Source organism: Aegilops tauschii, chromosome 5, assembly GCF_002575655.3.
Source record: "Aegilops tauschii subsp. strangulata cultivar AL8/78 chromosome 5, Aet v6.0, whole genome shotgun sequence".
NCBI classification, from domain to species: Eukaryota; Viridiplantae; Streptophyta; class Magnoliopsida; order Poales; family Poaceae; genus Aegilops; species Aegilops tauschii.
This window is the reverse complement of record NC_053039.3, coordinates 414,445,700-414,461,602: the sequence shown is the minus strand read 5'-3', so window position 1 is coordinate 414,461,602 and position 15,903 is coordinate 414,445,700. Positions and strand designations below refer to the sequence as shown.

The window sequence follows — 15,903 nt, the reverse complement described above, 5'->3', positions numbered from 1 at the left end:
TATAAAACATATGATTTTTTCAAACTTCGAACTATGGTTTTTGATATTTTTTTAATTCAAGCTCCAAAATGCCTCACTCGCAAAACCTATCAAGATAAACAGGAATGCAATTGCTAAATTAGCTATAATAAGCAACCTTCCAAAAAGTGCTACAATTTTGGGAAAATGTAACCCACTCATATGCACATAAGTGAAATTCCACCCAAAAGCAAGTTTGAACAAGCTCTCCCAAAAAAGGAAAACTCAATAAAATAATGGTAAAAAAATCGTTTGAGCACATGGTTAGCACACACGTGCGCAATGCAATACAGTACAAACTCATTCAACACAAATCATTATAACTTTCATGCATCAGAACAATAAATAGCTAAGTGGCTTTATTTCACTCTTTATGAATATTGGCCCCAACGCCTACTAGTTCCCAGCTAGCAACTTTGCATCAGTTATCATTTTGTCCTTTTTCCTCCGCCTTCTTGCCAAGCTCCAGTATCATATTGGCAGCGGCAGAGCACCTCGCATCATGTGGGGTCAGACGAGGATCGCCAGTGATGCTCATCTCAAAATCAGGGCATTTCAAACGTACTTCGCCGACGTGCATTCCTGAAAAGATAGGAGATTGACTGGTGAATAAGTGCTCGAAAAACAGTCTGTGACTATGAGTGAGAGAAGATGGCACTAAATCAAACAACATTTCCTGGTTATTGCTAGGTGGAGACCTATTCAGTTCTTGACAAGTGGAATACAATGAAGTGAGTAGATGTGATCTCTTATAGACCGTACAATGGCGCCACACATGTCTTTGGTAACCATGGACCGAACCCTCACGTTGAATAAACCTAACACCTGAACAAGGCATAGACAAGTGGTTTATAGATCTGGCCAATTGAAAATTCTTTTGCCCAAGCATGCTAAGCATAGTACACCATGTATGCTAACAGTTCAATGCACGATACTAAGGGGGTGCTATAGGGATTGGATTCAATAAACGCTAATCAGGAAGTACGTGGCATAAGACCCATTTGTATGGAATTCTTTATTATTGTGCCTATATGGTTCATGAACCAAATGCTTGTCCATTTGGAAAATTAAAGAGATAAGAGTAAATGTATTTAGACATACCATCTACTAGTGAAGGTACTACTGTGTATCTAGGGGCCATCCAACCACAGTCGTAGCAGATCTCAGCAAGCTCCTGCATTGACATGTGTCAAAGATACGGATTGCATTTAAAATTTAATGCATCCGTTCAGCACAAGGTTTCTTACCATGCATTTATCGCGTTGGGAAAGTGCCTCCTTCAAGTTCAATCCCATCTTGTTAGTGCTCTTGGTTTTGCCATCATCGCCAGAGAAAGTTAGATTGGCAACTTTCATTATATTTGAGCTAGGTTCCTTATATTTCTCCATTATTGACAACACTTCTGTTGTCATCTTCTCTTCTGCATAAGGTTTAAACATGATGAGTAATGGAAATGTGGAACTCATATAGAAATAACTTGCCAAAATTTGCGACACTTCTAATGGACGGTTTGTCCACGGTTTAAAGTGAGGTACACGACAGTTTAAAACATAACTTTGGGAAATGTATGGCTCCCAGCAAAACATGCCCACAATGTTTGCCACAAAACAGTGACTCTACAAGTGATTATCAATCTAATTGATGTTTAGATGTGTAAAATGGTAGCATACCAGTCTTAAGTTTCTGAATGTCCATATCACATTGAGCACTTCCCTCTTGAAGTATGAATTCCTTACGAAGCTAAAACAATGAGGGCACGAATTCACATCAGATTCTCAACTAGAACAAAATATAAGAAAAACAAGCATCATTTTTTTCCTGAAACAAAAGAGAAGACATATAACATACAATTGAATCCCGTATTTTCCGAATCTCTAGCACGGAATCACGAAACTGATCATTGCTATTCTCAGCGACGCCGCCTTCAATGAAATTAAGAACACATAGGTTAAGAAGTTGAAGGGCCAATAACCAGTAATAGGGAAAACAAGCTGTCAACACGTGGTGCCTGATACAACAAACCATTTATTCAAATGCCCTACGTCTATGTTACTCACATAATATAGAGTGCATAGGAAAACAAAAATGAAGGAAAAGTGCAACAACCAGCACGACAACCTATAGATATACATGGTGGCTAAACTAAGCGAGTGCGCAAATCCTCTAATCGTACTCCCCATGCGCTGTGCTACACCCAAGTGTCCACAACTCCTGCTACTAACCATGGTAAAAAAACACTGGCATGTATGGTAATGAAAATAAAATCATTACGACATGCTGCACAACACTACCCAATCCTCTAATCTAATCATAAAATAAGTCGAACACGTAGTAACGTTACTAGTCCCGTACATAATCATTATTATGCACTCCGCCAGTAGGCAAGGTCAAGCAAACCAGCAACTACTTCGGTCTCTTGTGGCAAAGGGTTGCTCCGAATGTATGTAGTAATAATCTATAGGCTGTTACGGCTTATGCATAGGATGAGAAATTGATTCTCTAGCGGTATCAGGCAAGGAGATCCAATATCTCCTTATCTTTGTCTTCTATGTGCTGAAGTCTTATCTAGTTTATTAATGTTTTTTGGCCCCCAATTTCTTGCTAAAGGAATTAGAGTGGGGATTTCACTTTTTATTCGCTGATGATTGTATTGTTTTTACTCAGGCATGAGAAAGCAACAAGACTAAATGAAATTCTGGAAGCCCGCAAAATAGGATCAGGTCAATTGGTGAATCCAGCAAAATCTGCTATCTTCTTCAGCAGAAACTATTCGGCAGAAGCTAAAACTGAAGTTACCCAATGTCTCAATATTGAGAGAGAAGCCCTGGAGGAAAAATATTTAGGACTGCCAACTGCTATTGGCAGATGTATCTTGCGGGAGCCTTTGAAAAAATATGTTCAAGAATCCAGAACCTTGTTAATGGATGGTGTGAAAAGAAGTTAGGTGCAGCTGGCAGAGAAATCCTCATCAAAGCAGTGGCACAATCAATGCCCACATTCTCAATGAGTTGTTTTCCGCTATCAAAGACAATGTTTAAAAAGATTACCTCAAGCCGCTCGATATTGGTGGGGAGGAGATGGAGATACAAGCAAATTACATTGGAAGAAATGGTCAGATATAGCTCATACGAAGACAGGAGGATGTATGAGCTTCAGGGACTTATACTTATTCAACATTGCAATGCTTGGGATACAAGGTTGGAGATTAATGACAAAACATGATTCCTTGTGTGCCCGCACTCTTTGTGGAAGGTACTATTATGATGGCACTGGTGCTAAGAAGAAACGCAATAACTCTCACACATGGAAAGCTATTTTGAAGGGAAAAGAAATTCTAGAAAAAATGCCTAATTAAAAGGATTGGGGATGGCAGTACAACAAAAATCTGGAACGAAAACTGGATCCCAGAGATTCAGGGATTTAAGCCAATATTTAGGAAGCCAGAGGCCACAGAAGTTATGGTTCAGGACTTTTTACCTCCGGATGGATATTGTCTTGGGACATGCAAGCATTAGAGCTCAATTTCCTATCATCAGACGCGAGAGCTATTATGAAAATTCCGTTGGGAATATTGCAAGAGGATACTTGGGCTTGGAGCCCGGAAAGACATGGCCTGTATACAGTCTGTTCAGCATACCGCTTACTGGCTTCACACTCACGAGTAGAGAAAAACTACAAAAATAACACGTCAAGGTCATCTCGAAGTAATGAAAATCCAATATGGAGAAGACTGGAGGTTAAAAATTCCCCCCAAAGGTAAATTTTTTTGGTGGCGTGTTCCTAATAACTATATGCATGTGCGTGCAAACTTCTTTTTAAAAGACACATGGACTCTCAAAGCACATCCCTTGAGTGTGGTCTTCATGATGAAATTCTTATCATATTTTGGTGAAATCTACTTTCGCTTCCGTGTTTTGGCAGTCCTTCAAAGAGATGTTTAACATTAATCTCCCAAATTTACACCCTCTTACTTGGTGTCTGGATTTATTAGATGAAGCGACTTGCCAGACTGAAGATTGCGGTCCCATTTTTTGTGGTATGTGGGCTATCTTGACTGCTAGGAATGGAAGGCGACATGGTGAAAACCCAATGAACCTATGACAAACATGTAGATTGGCTAAAGAAATAGCATCTGACCTAATCTGTGCGATAAGTGTTGCCAAGTGCGAAGATGTCAATTTTCAGGTGCATAAATGGGCTCTCCCTCCAGCTGGTTATGTTAAAATTAATGTTGATGCATCTTTCTTTTCAGAGAACCAGCATGGGCTACAGGAGTGGTGATCAGAGGTGAACAAGGCCAGGTTATTGCAGCTGCGTGCAAATTGTATGATTATGTACCAGATAGCATTACAGCTGAAGTTTTTGCTTGTTGAAATGGAGTTGTATTGGGTAATAAGGTGAAGCAGGAAAATGATCTAATGGAGACTGATAACCTGGAGCTGGTGGCGTTGAGGAACTCTAGAACAAGTAACCGATCATCAGTCCTATCAGTTCTTTAGATTCAAGAGCTAAGTGGGAGTTGTTGTTCTTTTGTACTGAACCATGTAAAAAAAAGGAGGCAAATATGGCTGCGCATCATCTGGCCAAACTTGCTTCTCCCAGTATTGCTGGTTGTATTTGGATGCACATTGTACCAGATCCTGTACTCCCATGTATTCAGCATGACTGTCATACTGTTGCCGAATTTAATATAAGTTCTTGATTCTCAAAAAACAAGGATGAGAAATTGATGGTAAATCAGGTAAAGACGGTAGTAAACAAGAAGGATTTTCTAGTAATAAGTGCATGTGCATGTTCGTGAGGATTGATGCAAATTGGAATTCACATGTAGTAGTTACACATACATGTTACTTTCCAAACTAACTACTATTACCATAAAATGTGAAGATGGTATAGCAATGGTCTATAACTCTTTACAGCTAGCCTAATATATACTACTACCATATAGGTTTCTATTTGATATATTTGTGGTAGTATAAACATGGCTTATAATGGTCGAAAAAAATTATAGTAGAGGTTTTTTTTTTTTTGTTACGATGTATCACAATACTTTTACCTATAGAGATAAACTATTGCTATCAACTAACATCGACCTAGCAGTTGAAGACCATAAAGCTTATTACTACTGAGGTATGGCTTCACTACTATTGAGCGCAGCCAGATTGCGTTCGATTGGTAATCCAAAGTGGGGTGGTTATGTGTGCATGAATAAGAGACCCACGTTGGTTTGGGGAAAGAGCCGTGGCTCGCTCGCAGCTGACCAGCGCATAAAATAGTTTAATTTGTGCTGAGGCTCACTTTAGCAGTGCTATATATATATAACAAAAATGAAGGAAATCCACAATCAGCATGATAACCTATATACATAGATAGATAATAACGGTATCATAAATTTATTTCAATAATTAACCATTTAAGATGATGCATGTGATCACAATATGTTCTATTATTGCAAAAATAATATAGTTGTAATGTAGCTTACCTCTATTGGAACATCTTGGGGAACATTCATGTATATAGATTGTTTTTGTTTTGCGTTCTCTCCTGTTTGAGCACCAAAAATTGATTGTATCAGAACGCAAGAAATGGCGGATCTGCAAAATCCAAATACAGTTAGAGTTACTCCCCATCCTGAGGGACTATAGTTTGTCCGCCCGTTGCCGCCGCTGTTGTTTTTTTTTGTATTTGTTGAATCAATTTGTATTGTGGGGCTCTCACCATCCGGACCCTCCGCATAGACAGCATCTGTAGCCCTGGAGGCTTCAAAATTTCTTTTTCTGTTTTTCTCAAGTCTGCTGGCTCTAGACTTCTGGACCTTGTGGCTGCTTTTGGCACCAATCGTTTGTTTACTCTGCTTTGGAATTGACACATTTTTCGTTGGTTTTTTCTTAAACGTGCTATTCATGTCTTGCACTTCAACATTTCCATCTGAAGGCCATTCCCTGAAGCATATCAAGTGTTATCTTTACCATCACGCCTAACAAGTTCCATCATCCTGCTTTCACAAATAAATAACGAGGACAAATCTTCTTTACCTGTTCAGGAGTTCAAGCAAAATCTCCTTATATGGAAGAATATGATAGTACTCAACAACAGATGTTGTTTTCGCGAACGGAGCATTTACACATACTGGACCAGTCATACTGTCAAAGGGAAAAAACTGAAAAATGTCAGTATTGTTGAGAAATAGCAAAAGCTACTAACAATCACACAAACATTAAACAAAACTTCCTCACTTTAGACGGAAAACGGCAAGAAAAATAAACAGGAATTATTTAATCATGAGGAAAGTAACAAATGCATGGAATGCAGTACTATCAGAGGGGAAAAGAAGGTAAGAGCTTTAGCAAAGCAACTTATACTGGCATATTATCTAATATAGGTCCTATTAAGCAAGAGCCACAAATTCTATGGGCATCACTTTCTGTCAATATGTAACATACGACGATGGTCTTATTTGATAAACTAAGTAGTGATTGATCAAAAGGAATGTAACCTAAAATCATAAAACTATCTAGTAGGTAAAAGCAAACCTGCTAATCAACTCTTCTAGAGACATTTCCACAAGGTTGCCTTTCATGGTTTGCACATACTCCAGAATGAACACCTTGGTAGTTGTCCTTTCTTTACTTAATGAGTATGCCAACTTTTCGTCGAGAACACGGAAGTTTGAGCGCTCCATACCTATTGACAAATAGAAAATGCACATACAGTTAAAAAAATCAAGTTCATAAATTACACTCTTTGCACTATTATATTTACAGAACCAAATAAATAGAGTTATCTACCAAACAAACAGTTCATGTGCAAGGAAAATTAACCATTATAGTGTCCCAAGTATTTTCCTTGACTAGCAGAGCACTTGTACACAACCAAGACATGTGAGAGCTACATTTTTGGGTACATTCAGGACCGTTCTTGCTTTCTACTTATAAAGCAAATGTAAAACACAAACACAAACTCATTTTTTTCTGGATTGTTTAGCAGTTCTAATTTAGGACAGTTGCAACAATAACTCTAGTTTACAAAAGTACCATAAACTCTGATCCACGTCCTTCTCCTGGTTTTGGTCAGTATATTTAAGGCATAAAAATTTCTGGTTGGTAACACTAATAGTCATCTAATCCAAGCCAGGAAACTATGACATGTTTCTGTAGACACAAAGACTGCATGCTTATCTCTTGATGCTCTAGGATGAAAATTAATAAAACTGACAGTTTTATATCTGATAGAGGCAACACCTTGTCATCTAAAAACGGGGAAACAGCAGACATGGATACATACAATTACGGGCAGTAATGATAAAATCTGACCTGTTCTATGCTCCACCTCTGAAAATGCTAGTTTCTGAAACATATATGGTCCAGCCAAAGCTGAATTACCAGCTTCTGCATCAATTTCCTTCTCTATGGTTGACGAGATACCCTCAGTATTAGCACTACACTCCATCAAACATCTTTTTCTTGTTGGGTCGAGAAGAAGCACGGCCACTTTCGATATTGGCCACAATGCCATGTCTGGAGAATCTTTGCTCGCATCGAGTCCCTGAGCGATCTCACAAGCCTGCATTGCCGCTCTATCAAAAATAGATGAGCTCACATGCTTCCCAGACTTGTTTTGCTGCTTGTGGTAGTGCGTGAGGATATCTTCTCCAATAAAATGTGAAGCACACACAAGAAACAGTTTGGCATCAGCGAACGCAAGGTATGGAAACATCATCCTGTGGTAGTAATTGTACAGAATGATGGCCGTATGAATCTGCAAAACCACAAGCCGGCGTGACATATTAGCAGATAATCAGTTTTATGTTATGTATGTAAAGAGGAACAATATTTTGGATGTATTAAAGCAGAAACATAATAATTGTTTTGGAATATACATAAATAAAATGTGACAAGCATTGCAGGAAACTGGACTAATACAATTGCAAAGGTAAATTGATATGGGGGAAATGTAAGCATGACCTAGCAATGGCTGCAATTAATCCAACAAAGCAGGCTAGCTTCAGGTGGTACCAGATGCTATGATGCGTCGCAACGCCGTCACTACGCTTCCAGCCATCCTGGGACGCGGCACACCTTTGCCACCGTCAACCACGAGGGGAGACCACGCCGCCACCGTCGGCATTCCCATCGCATATATAGAGCGGTCTACCGCCGGTTCTTGATGACAAGCCACGCAAAGAATTTGCATTTGGGTGGTGCCCAGTTGCTACAAACAGGAGGGGCCATGGTGGTGGGTATGGTCCCCTCGAATTGTACCTTGTATGCGGAGGCCGCCGAGTACGCCCCGTTGGTGATGAGGGTCCAAGTAATAGCATCGGACATCATCCTAAAGCTGGACAAGCTCAAGCTTGGCCCATAAGGTTTAGAACTGCTAGATATAGATGATGGATAGACCGCTTGACATGTCGATCCTAGCAATCCAAGCAAGGTCTTGCAGGGCTTATCGCACTGTTGAATTCTTCCTTTTTTGAGATAATGAAAATTGAGGGGGCGATATCTTTCGGCTTCCACCCACTGAGCCAAGGTGAGTTCCAGAAATTGGCCGTGGAACCGTTTCTAATAGTGATGGTGGTGGCCGCGTAGAAGAGATCCATGTCTGCGCTGTCACAAGGGTTGCCCAGATTGACCCAAGCTCTGTGAGGCTCCTAACACGCAAACCATGCCCATCTCAGGCGCAGTGCTCTAGCAAATTTGCGGAGGTCTACATACCAAGTCCCAGGCTCCCAGCCCACCAAGCCTTTTCGGTCTACATACCAGGTCCCAGCTCACTTTGCATTGACCACTAGAAACCTTGTCAGAGGCTCAGAGCCAGCCCAGAGGAAGGCCCGCTCGATCTTCTCGAAGGCATTGAGGGTGCTGACAGGGGGAACCAGAGCAGTGATGTGGTAGGTTGCAAGCGAAGTGCGAACCGCCTTAACAAGGGCCGTCCTGCCTGCCGCAGCCATGAAACGCCCCAGCCAGGGCACAAGCTTTCCCGCAGCTCTGTCCAGCAGATATTGTAGATGGATCTTCCTGAGACGGTGGATAGACAGGGGGAGGACAAGGTATCTCAGCGGGAAGGAAGCGTCGTGCGGCCGGGAAGCTTGTAGGACCTAATTAAGTTCAGCTCCATTGCGTACCTGTTTCAGCATAGAATAAGTGCATGCATGCGAGTCCGATGGGACAGCTCCATGCGCATGCACGTAGCTAGGTAGCAAGACGTGCTGTTGCACGATCTCCAGTTTGCCGTTTTCTGTTTTGATGTAAACTCCCGATCGGTATGGCACTAGTGACGCAGTCGTGGGATGGCGCGACGGACGCGGATCTAGAGCAGCTGATCGGGAGGTAGTTAGCCTTGTAATCGCTAAGGAAAAGCAAGAGGAATAACAGAAAAACGCTGTCGAGTTCGACGGCACAAAATATACCAGTGTCTTCCTCCTCGCGTGTGTTCATCCCTCTCTCACCCGTTTCTCCTCTCGATCGATCCGGCGACGACATTTGGTACCACAGCTTCGGGTGTTCGATCCTGCGCCTTGGTGGTCGAGCGGTGTCTGATCCACTGCGGCTATGTCGGACGACGAGAAGAAGAAGAAGGCGGCGGCGAAGGCGGCGGCGAAGCAGTCACCATCGTCCGGAGCGCCCGTCGCGCGCCTCACGGCCGGCGGCAGCGGAGAGCTCCGCGTCGTCGAGCGGATCGTGCGGGACACGGAGGCCTCGTCGGCGTCCATGATGCTGATGAGAACCAACTACATGGAATGGGCGCTCGTGATGCAGGTGAAGCTGCAGGTCGCCCGCGTGTGGTCCGCGGTGACCGAGGACGTCGCCGACGAGTGCGACGACCAGCGCGCACTACAGATCATCCTCACCGGTGTTCCGCCGGAGATGCTGCGTGTGCTGGCCGCGAAGGACACGGCGAAGATGTCGTGGGATACCATCAAGACGATGCGGATGGGCAGCGAGCGCGCCCGTGAAGCCAAGGCGCAGGTGCGCCGGCGGGAGTTCGAGGATCTCCGTTTCAGAGACGGGGAGTCCGTCGAGGATTTTGGGCTGCGGCTTTCTGGCCTCGTTGCCGATCTGGAGTTGTACGGCGACCCCATCACCGAGCACAAGGCCGTCCAGAAGTTCCTCCGAGTGGTGCTGCAGAGGTACCACCCGATGGCCATGGCGATTGAGTCCTTGATCGATCTGAAAACCATGTCCATTGAAGAGCTCGTTGGGCGTTTCTCTGCATGTGAGGACCACTACGACCTCGACGACGGTGCGCAATCCACCGGGCACCTTCTGCTCACTCATGAGGAGTGGCTGGCCCGTGAGAAGCTCGGCGGCGGCGGCGGCTCATCGTCCGGTGGCGGCGGCGCCGGCAAGAACAAGCAGCCGGCCAAGAACAAGTCTCCCGGCGGAGGCAAACCTGCGGCCGGCAACGGCGGCGCTGGTGGATCCGGTGGATCGGGCGGAAAGAAGAAAGGGAAATGTCACTTCTGTGGGAAACTTGGCCACTGGAAGAAAGACTGTTGGTCGTATCTGGAAAAACAAGGTCAGCAAGGGAAGAAGGAACAAGCCAATCTGGTGCGCGAAGGAGGCGACGAGCATGAGGAAGGCCTGTTCATGGCCATGGTCACCCCCGGCACAGCGGCTGAACCAGTGGCACCACAGGCAGTTTTTCTCAATGAAGAAAAGGTAATCCCCGTGCCATCCCCTGACGGTCTATGGTATTTTGACACGGGTGCCACAAGTCACATGACAGGAGAGAAGAGCATGTTTGCTAAGCTTGATGAGGGCGTGCATGGCACGGTCAAATTTGGAGATGGGTCACATGTAGCAATCCGTGGCAGGGGATCCATTGTTTTCAAGTGCCAGAGCGGCGAGCAGCGTGCCTTGACAGAGGTATACTACATACCGAGCCTGCGAAGCAACATAATCTCTGTTGGTCAGTTGGACGAAGGTGGGTGTCAGATTGGGATTCAGAATGGTTTGATGATAGTACATGACCCAGCTCAACGCATACTAGCTCGTGTCCGGCGATCAAGCACTCGTTTGTACACCGGCATGCTGACCATTGACACGCCGGTGTGTCTGATAACCAAAGTGGATGATGAGACTTGGAAGTGGCATGCTAGAATGGGGCATTTGCATTTCCGAGCGCTGCGTGCCATGTCTGCAAAAGGGATGGTCCGAGGTATGCCTGAGATAGCTCGCATCGAGCAGTATTGCGATGGCTGTGCACTAGGGAAACAGCATCGAGCCCCTTTCCCGCAGGCGAGTTCATATCGAGCAGAGCATGGTCTGGAGCTAGTGCATACAGATTTGTGTGGTCCGATCACGCCACCAACACCAAGAGGGAACAAATACTTCATCCTTGTTGTTGATGACTATAGTCGGTACATGTGGATTGAGCTGCTCAAGTCTAAGGATGAGGCACACACCTGTTTCAAGAGGATTCAGACCATGGCAGAAGCTGAAGGTAACTGTAAACTTCGAGCATTCAGGGCTGATCGCGGAGGGGAGTTCAACTCGTCGGAATTTCAAGAGTACTGCAGCGAAAGGGGCGTGAAACACTACACCACGGCACCTTACTCTCCCCAACAGAATGGTGTGGTGGAGAGGCGAAATCAGTCCGTGGTAGAGATGGCAAGATGCCTGATGAAGAGCATGGCAGTACCTGCATATTTCTGGGGAGAGGCTGTGAAAACTGCAGTGTATCTACTCAACAGAGCTCCCACCCGCAGCCTCGAAGGCGTCACGCCGTATGAAGCGTGGCACGGGCGAAAGCCGGCGGTTCAGCATCTGCGGACTTTTGGTTGCACAGTACATGTCAAGTTGTTGGGGCCGGGCATTACAAAGCTCTCTGACCGCTCCAAGCCGATGATTTTCGTCGGATATGAAGAGGGGGCGAAGTGCTACCGTGTCTATGATCCTGAAACAAAGAGGGTACAAGTCACTCGTGATGTGCTCTTCGAGGAAGGACGAGCATGGAGCTGGGACGCGGTGACCGCGGCCCCGGCGCAGGCCACGCCGGACGTTTTCACTGTGGTGTACACCACAGAACCAGGTGTGGAGGAGCTGGACACCGGAGGAGTTCATGGTGGCTCGCCTAGTACGCCGCTGCCCCCCGACGACACCACTTGGGACGGCAGTACAGGGAGAGACGCCAGCTTCACCCATGGGGGAAATAGCCACGCCAAGTACAAAAGAGACTCTGAGAACGTCTGAGATTAGGTGGGCCACTCCACTGTCACAAGACGAAAACCGGCGGGACGTGGACACCGGACCAATCAGGTACCGATGCATGTCGTGCGTCATGGATGCCACAGAAGAAGATGCTGAATATGAGTATCATGAGAGCTGCCTTCTCAGTGCCGAAGAGCCGCGCGATGTTGAAGAGGCCCTGGGTGATGCACCGTGGAAGGCCGCGATGGTGGAGGAGATACGTTGCATCCATGAGAACAAGACTTGGGAAATGTCAGACCTGCCTGCCGGTCAGAAATCCATCGGGCTAAAGTGGGTTTATAAAGTCAAGAGGGATCCTGCTGGCAATATCACCAAATACAAGGCCCGTCTAGTGGCGAAGGGATACGTACAGAAGCAAGGGGTGGACTATGAGGAAGCGTTCGCGCCAGTGGCCAGGTTGGAGACTGTGCGCGTTCTGCTCGCGCTCGCCGCGCACCACTGCTGGGAAGTTCACCATATGGATGTCAAATCGGCATTCCTAAATGGCGATCTCAGTGAGGAGGTGTATGTAGACCAGCCGCCCGGATTTGCTGCGCCAGGGGAAGAGCACCGTGTACTGAGGCTGCACAAGGCGCTCTACGGCCTCTGTCAAGCGCCGAGAGCCTGGTATGCAAAGCTTCATGATTCTCTTGTCAATCTTGGGTTTGAGCGAAGTCCATTGGAACATGCAGTCTACAGGCGTGGAGATGAGTCCACTTTTCTGCTAGTTGGAGTGTATGTGGATGACCTTGTCATTACCGGCACGGACAAAGGGCTAATCAGAGAGTTCAAGGATCAGATGAAGATGCTCTTCAAGATGAGTGAGCTTGGATTACTCAGCTACTACTTGGGGATTCAGGTATCCCAAACAGAGGGCGGAGTTATGCGGAGAAAATCCTAGAGGTAGCCGGCATGGAAGAGTGCAACAGTAGCAGCACTCCAATGGAGTGTCGTTTGAAGCTCAGGAAGGAGGATGAAGGCGAGCTGTTTGATCCCAAGCTGTACCGCAGTGTGATAGGCAGTCTTCGCTATCTTGTCAACACAAGACCTGACATCGCACATGCCGTGGGAATTGTAAGCAGATTCATGGAGACCCCGAGCACTCATCATTGGGCAGCCGTGAAACAGATTCTCAGGTATATTCGAGGGACGCTGGGCTACGGCTGTCGTTATCAGGCCGGGCACGGCGAGGTGAAGCTTGTTGGCTATACAGATAGTGATCATGCCGGTGACACTGAGGACCGAAAGAGCACCTCCGGCAATGTATTTTTCCTTGGCAACAATCTTGTCACTTGGAGCTCGCAGAAGCAGAAGATAGTGGCTCTCTCTTCTTGCGAGGCTGAGTACGTCGCTGCGGCAGTGGCGGCGTGCCAAGGTGTGTGGCTCTCTCGTCTGATCAGTGAGATGCTCGGGAGGCCGCAGGCCAAGTTCAAGCTGTTCGTGGACAATCAAGCTGCCATTGCTCTCAGTAAAAATCCAGTCCATCATGACCGTAGCAAGCATATTGACATCAAGTATCATTACATACGTGATTGTGTGGAGAAGGGTCAGGTGGAAGTGGATCACATTCGTACCAGGGAGCAGATCGCAGATGCACTGACGAAGGCGCTGGGCCGTGTTGTTTTTGTCGAGATGCGTCAGAAGCTTGGAATGTCTGAGGTTGGTACTAAGGAGCAGATCTTAAGGGGGTGAAATGTAGGACCTAATTAAGTTCAGCTCCATTGCGTACCTGTTTCAGCATAGAATAAGTGCATGCATGCGAGTCCGATGGGACAGCTCCATGCACATGCACGTAGCTAGGTAGCGAGATCTCCAGTTTCCCGTTTTCTGTTTTGATGTAAACTCCCGATCGGTATGGCACTAGTGACGCAGTCGTGGGATGGCGCGACGGACGCGGATCTAGAGCAGCTGATCGGGAGGTAGTTAGCCTTGTAATCGCTAAGGAAAAGCAAGAGAAATAACAGAAAAACGCTGTCGAGTTCGACGGCACAAAATATACCAATGTCTTCCTCTTCGTGTGTTCATCCCTCTCTCACCCGTTTCTCCTCTCGATCGATCCGGCGACGACAAAGCTTTCCAGGACGGAAACAAGATGGATGCCCGCACAACGGATCGGAGCCACAAGGCTCTTCTCCAAGCATGTCACCAGGCCCGTGACAGGACCTCGGCCAAAACTGTAACGAAATCTACTACCCAAATCCACATCGGCACAGGACGCGCCATTCCCAATCGAAATCGAAAACACACCGGGCGGCCTAGCTATAGCTATATGCATGTACTGGAGGGAGTCGTCTCACCTGCTGCGCAACGGCGGTCTGCTTCTCGGGCGCCATGTAGCGCCGCTCCAGGCCCTGCGGCAGCGCGGGCTTCACCAGGCGCTCCACGAGAAGCCCCACTGCCTCCTCCATCTGCTTCACCGCTCCTCTTCTGTCGCTGGCTGCACAGCCGATTCGAATGCTCCGGCCGCCTCCACCGATTCGATCTCTAGGGTTTGGTGTTGGTGGTAGGTGGCTGGCGTTTCGGCGGGCTGGGGGTTTTGTATGGGGATTGGGGAGAGAGATCGAAAGAGGGGGGAGGGAGGGAACGCGGTGGAGACGGAAAATGGAATGGGCGCAACGGGACGGGATTTGTCTTGAAGACGAATTGTGCGTGGATGGATTGGAACGGGCTGCCTGGACCTTTTGCCTTCCGTTACGAGTCTTGAAGACACGATGATGGGAGGTTCGGTGCTTTTCAGCATATATAGGAGTTTTATTTAGAAAAAAGATTAGCAAATAAACAAGAAAAGGCAATGCATGAGTGATTTTCTGTAACAAATCCTACTTTTTTTTGGCACGTGGTAAAGCCATTGTTGAAAAAAAAATAAGGATGATGTCAGAACCCAATTTTTTAAAATAAGGAAGATGGAAACAATGTGAAAGACATAACTAAAGCTAAGACCAAATTCAAACCACTAGGCAAACAAAAATTTGATGAATTTAACCAAATGTTGTGCTCCAACCCAATGCCAACATCCGAGGCAAAAAAAATAGAGTTATCAAATTCGTCCCTCCAGTAAGCAATTGGGCAAAAATAAAGACACATCAAATACGCCTCCCCCTCTGGTAAGCAATCAGAAAAAAGTAAAGAGTCACCAATTCCCTCCTGGGAGAGAGAGTAGGAACTCGATGGTGATACCGCCAGACAGAGCGTGAGTGTTATTGCTACAAGAAGGGGCCACTGCTGCTGCTGGACAAGTGAGAACCACACATGGTTAGTTTTCACCTCCTCTCCCTCATGTGGGAACGACACCCTCGTCCTCCCCACCACCTGCTATATGCGCCCCTACATCGCCGCCTTACTCTACTACCACATGTCATGTCCGATTTGGAAAGGAGGGTGTGTACTTGTGGCCGAAAGAGAGAGAGAGAGAGAGAGAGAGAGAGAGAGAGAGAGAGAGAGAGAGAGAGAGAGGGGGGAGGGAGAAGGATGAGAGAGGGTACGGTGTGTGAGTGTGTGTGTGTGTGTGAGAGAGAGAGAGAGCGAGAGAGAGAGAGAGAGAGTAGGAGCTCGATGGTGATGCCACCAGAGAGAACGTGAGTGTTATTGCTACAAGAAGGGACCACTTCTGTTGCTGGACAAGGGAGAACCACACACGGTTAGTTTCACCTCCTCTCCCTCATGTGAGAAAAACACCCTTGTCCTCCTCGCAACC

General features: G+C 46.3%; 1 protein-coding gene across 1 annotated transcript; it reads right to left on the bottom strand.

Annotated features, from left to right (window-relative positions):
• Positions 1–439: 439 nt before the first annotated feature.
• On the bottom strand, positions 440–8,968 carry LOC141022933 (uncharacterized). Its single transcript, XM_073499223.1, has 11 exons — positions 8,793–8,968; positions 8,280–8,355; positions 7,332–7,776; positions 6,552–6,702; positions 6,054–6,161; positions 5,737–5,960; positions 1,867–1,940; positions 1,689–1,758; positions 1,266–1,438; positions 1,120–1,192; positions 440–600 (listed from the first exon to the last, which is right to left on the bottom strand). The coding sequence occupies exons 1-11, from the start codon at positions 8,966–8,968 to the stop codon at positions 440–442; spliced, it is 1,731 nt and encodes a 576-aa protein (XP_073355324.1).
• Between the last annotated feature and the right edge of the window lie 6,935 nt (positions 8,969–15,903).